The 5,060-nt window shown below is 35.8% G+C and overlaps 1 protein-coding gene across 1 annotated transcript; it reads right to left on the bottom strand.

Annotated features, from left to right (window-relative positions):
- Positions 1-3,498: 3,498 nt before the first annotated feature.
- LOC131065944 (ylmG homolog protein 1-2, chloroplastic) lies at positions 3,499-4,670 on the bottom strand. The gene has a single exon (XM_058000548.1). It carries the CDS (start codon positions 4,528-4,530, stop codon positions 3,787-3,789), a length of 744 nt encoding a protein of 247 aa, XP_057856531.1. The 5' UTR covers positions 4,531-4,670; the 3' UTR covers positions 3,499-3,786.
- Between the last annotated feature and the right edge of the window lie 390 nt (positions 4,671-5,060).

The raw sequence follows: 5,060 nt of genomic DNA, 5'->3' as shown, positions 1-5,060 counted from the left end.
AAGAAAAATGATATTTCTCATGTCATGCATAAATTCCGTTAATAAATAATTGATGAAGACGTACAAGTTTGCTAAAAAGAGATGAAAATTGCAGCAGGTCCCCTTTTCCAACCCAAATTACAAAAGGATCCATGATCATACAGTTACAACTTGTCTTGTTATCTTCTCCTATTGGTTGCAAGCGTTGCACTTCAATTTCATGTCCATTCACTCTTACTTCAACCCTTGTAACTGTTTGTAGATACTTCTATAAGGTCAAGACAGTACAAATTATTTTAGGTGTGATAGACCAAAATTTGCTTAAGGCCTGAGAGCCCATCATCAGCATGTTGTAGCATAGGATTCAATATGATTATAAGATCCAACAGCAGGCAATAATCTAACACAAATGAATGGCATCCTCAGCTTTTGGGATAATTTCCACCTCCTTTCCTTCCTGTTCTATCATCATTGCCACATTGCATTGACTTTCTTTTGTGATCATTTTTCCTTTTGTGTATCATGGCCCACCAGCCAATCAAATATTTTGGACAATTGATGCCAGGCATGATTCTTCAAAGCTGATGGCTTCAATTTTTTCTTAAAGTGGTGATCAGCTGCCATGTGGCATTAACCTTTAAATCATGTGCGTTGAGACCATGTTACCTTATCTAAGCCCTTCAAGTGTTAGATTGTATCTTTTAAAAGATCAATAGTGCAGGAACCTTTAAAGGCTGACAAACCCTTCAACATTATGGGAGAAACAATAGACCTCCACACAGCATTTACCTTTTATTGCAGCCACTGCTTCACTTTTTACTATCATGGCCTACTGGCCATAAGATCAATTCCTTGAATGATCAATGATGGCCATAGATCTTAGAGAGTGACAACGTCAAAACTTCTCAATGCAAATGACTGACTGCCATGTGTAAAACCCACATCTCTTTTCAGACTCTCTTGATTTGGCTGTAGGGTTTAGGCCCAAAAAGATTAAATTATTAAGGCCTTTCCTCACATAGCTTTGACAATTACTACTCTTTACATCCACAATGATTGATCAATAGCTTTAGAAGGTCTCAAACTTCATTTCTTTCTCAAATCTCCTATTGCAGAACACATGGTAGGGGCCACTCAATCTACCATAGAAACACACAGCATATATTGTATCATAAATGGGATCCACCAATCGTTTATCAAATAAAAAAGCAATCAACATCAGCTGTTAATTCTTGTGATTTTTGTTTATTATCATCATTGAGGCACATTGATTTTAGGATCAAACACAAATAACATAAGCATTAATTCAAAACATTCCCTATTTATTTCATCAAGGCAAAGTCTGCCGATCCATGTCTATCAAGCATCATTGAGTATTCAAGGCATTTACTTAGTCAAATTTTTGAAAATTTTTGGCTCATAACAGGTCATTACTTGTCAATTTCCCAACATAACCAGTTGTTGAATGGGTTCTCATGCAAGCAGATTATCAAACTCAGCATTCTATGAGAGGGAAAAAAAAATCACTAACTAGCATAGACACGGTACATAGCTAACATAACAATACAAACCTTATCTTCTGAAGATAACCATTTTGTTAATTCACATGTTGTCTCCTTAGTATTTGCTTAAGAAAACAATCACTTTTGTAATTAGCAACGAGTTGCCTTAGTGTTGTGGCTTTTGGATAGAATGGGGAACACTCCAAAGACCAACAACAAAGCTTAACAATAGAATTTACCCTATGGAAACCCAATGAGGGGAAACTTCAAAAAAGTATATACCTTTGGTTACCATATCTCTTGCAAATATAAAAAAATACAAGCCAACTTGCCTATTGAAAGCCTCTAAAAATACCATCACCAACAACAATTCTATTATAGCTTGTCATGATCTGCTACTTGCTTCAATATACCCAAACTACAGTTACATACTACAACTCCTTGAAATGCTCAATCAAGCAACAATGAGTAATGAGTACAAAGATCTCTCATAAGTATATGTATAAGCAAACCCAGCATAAATTACTCAGATCAAGAAGTCCAAAACCCACACAACATGATGGGACACCATGTCCTGCCAATTTCTCTTCTTTTGTGTCTGATTGAAACGGAACTGTGACAGATGTCAAACCAAAATCACCGTCTCATATCTATCTATAACTATGACCACTATGACAAAGTTGCAAAAGTATAAACACCAAGCCACTAACGTAACTGCAGTAATACAAGCAATACTGCCATCATAATAATGCAACTGCCGTCCTGTTATATCTAGCAGTTTGTCACCGTACAGACTATTCTCTATTTTGTGGAACCATCTTCAATTGTTCATGACAATTATTTCTCCCCCAGGTTCGATATTGCTAATATATTAAGTTATTACAATATATACTCAAACAAATTTATTAACATTAACAATAAATATAATATACAAATATTAAATAAATTAAAAATAAATAATCTATAATTTTATCAATAACAACAAATTGTCTCTCTCCTGCTCACTCTTGAAAATGGTGGTGGCAAGTTTTCAAGTGCTAAAGCGATGATGCTAGGGTGTCAATCAAAACATTTAACATGTGATATGATTCCTGCACTGCCAATATTTGCAAGGCTGTTGCCAGCACCAGGTTGAGAATGACCAATGGATCATAACTTTTTGCAGCAGCTGAGGGAGACTGAGACATATGGAACCTCAGAAGATTGCAACAGTTATAAGCTCCAGATCTCCTTCCATTTCTTTGATGCTTTAAGCCAGTTGACTCTTTTGAATCCCTCACGAAATGCTGCGGGGGAAAACTCCCAAATCTTCTTAGGCTTCAATTAAATGCAGTTCAAGTGTCTTATGGATTGGACAATTGTTGTAAACAAGCCTACCAGAATCTCTTTAAACATCTTATCCAACCATTTCAAAGGTTGGAAGCTATTTGAATCAAAGACAACTTTGATACTTTTCTTTTGAGAAATTTCAAGTTAACTTCAAATAAATAATGTTATTTTTCCGGTGTCTTAATGGAATAATTATGAGCATGTAATGACCTGAGAAGAGTCATTTTTATATATGTTTCTTAACCTCTACAAATATCTTATGTTTAATTTAAATTGAGAAGTTTCATATACTAAATTTACATCAAAGCTTATAGGATGAATGCTACAAATGGAACTTAAATGAAAGGGGATATGCAGCAAGACCAAAAGAACCATGCTGGCTTACTGTGAGTTTCATCTTTCAATTAACTGTCCGCAGAAGCAGAATCCATAGCCATGATGACAGATCATGTAAACCCAATGCTAAGGGATGACATGCAAATTCAATCCCACAAAATCACATCCAACGATACCAATCAAGAACAAAAATTACGATAATCTGGTCCAGCAATGTGGTAAAATTTGGACATCTTTCATACACAACAAGATTACTTAACACCCAGTAACAATGAATCAATTTCAATTTCTACATAAATGAACATACAGAAACTGAGTAAACTATTTTTAAATTGCAACCATACTTACAAAATTTAGAATCCAACAAGAAATGATTTTCCATTATTTTTATACTAATAAAAATGTGCTCGTAATTGAGGTATCAATACTGAAAAAAATCGCGATGGTAAATTTTGTCCTTAAAATCACAGGACTCCAGCTCTTGGTATATTATTCAAGAAGTAGAACTCTATTGATGAACAAGAAATATACTATATTAAAAAACAATATTTGATTGCCTATAAGAATCACGTGCAAGTAGTGTTCCATCATGTAGTGCCTTGAACTGCGCTCAACTGAATAGAAATGAACCAAAACTCCTTCAATACAATGAAGCTGCTCGTAACATTGTAGCAAAAACACCAAGGATAACGAAGGCAAGGAGGGGGCTCACATCCAGCATACCCATGACAGGTGGCAGCAAATTCCTGAAGACGTTCAAGTAAGGATCACACAAATCCCTGATAGCAGAAAGGGGCTGCTGATCCCAGGGAATATTAGGAAACCAACTCAGCAAAACCCTAACCCAAACAATAGTGCTATAAAGCTCCAGCCATTTGGCCATGCCACCAGCCACAACGGACAGCGGAGTCGCGGGCCGGCTGTCCGAGAACGGGTCGCTTATACTAGCGAAAAGCAGGGGGCTAGAAGCATGAACCAAAGAAGCTAATCCTCCAGTAGGGCTAGGGTTTAAAAGTATATATTTTTCCAACAGGATTCGAATCACTCTTACAATTAACGCAGATATAATGGCCGAGGCAGCCAACGCAAGAGATGGGTATGCAAAAGAAGCAGCTGGGGTTTCGTTGGGTTCATTTGTAGATAAGGCCCGACAGGTCAAAACCCTGGTGCTTTGTTTTATGGTTTGGTGGGGTTTTAGTGATAAATTGCAGCCTTCAAAGCTTGTTGGCATCGCTGAAATAGATTTATTTCTTAACAGGGTACAAGAGGGTGTTCTTATATGATGTACCTGGTTGTGCTGCTGCTGCCCATTGAAGGCCTGAATTTGGACTTTTCTATACGGAGGCGACTGTAACCGAAATTGTAGTAATGTTGTGGCCGCCATGGTATAAGGTTCAAATCACGTCTAGTATGTGCTCTGCTCTTCCAAGATTTCGCTGCTGTGTCTACGCTGTTTCACTTGTCTAGAGCAATTTATACAAGATTAAATTGCATATGATTTAACTGTTATTGTATTTTATTTATATTATATGTTATTAGTACTTGTAAGGTTGAAATCACATCTAGAATGTGCTCTGGTCTTCCAAGATTTAGCGAGTCACTTCAATCGTCTTAACAATTGATACATGAATAAATTGCGTTCATTAGCTACCTATAAGATTTCAATTTTTAATTTTTTATAAAATTAACATGTAAAATTTTTAATTTTATAATTTATAATAAAAATAGTTTTTGCATCGAAGGTCTATCTCATATGAGATGGAAAATGCAATTGTTGTAATCCATGGTTTAAAATGAAGGAAAATAAATGTAAGACGATTGGAGATATTTCTTTTGTCTATCATTTTTTCACTATCATCGTTACTCGCTTACTTTTGTTGTTTTACGTTATCTGTATGTTTTGTTTTCTATCTG

This window comes from Cryptomeria japonica, chromosome 2 (genome assembly GCF_030272615.1).
Source record: "Cryptomeria japonica chromosome 2, Sugi_1.0, whole genome shotgun sequence".
NCBI classification, from domain to species: Eukaryota; Viridiplantae; Streptophyta; class Pinopsida; order Cupressales; family Cupressaceae; genus Cryptomeria; species Cryptomeria japonica.
The sequence above is the reverse complement of the archived record's forward strand: the minus strand, read 5'-3'. Positions and strand labels throughout refer to the sequence as shown.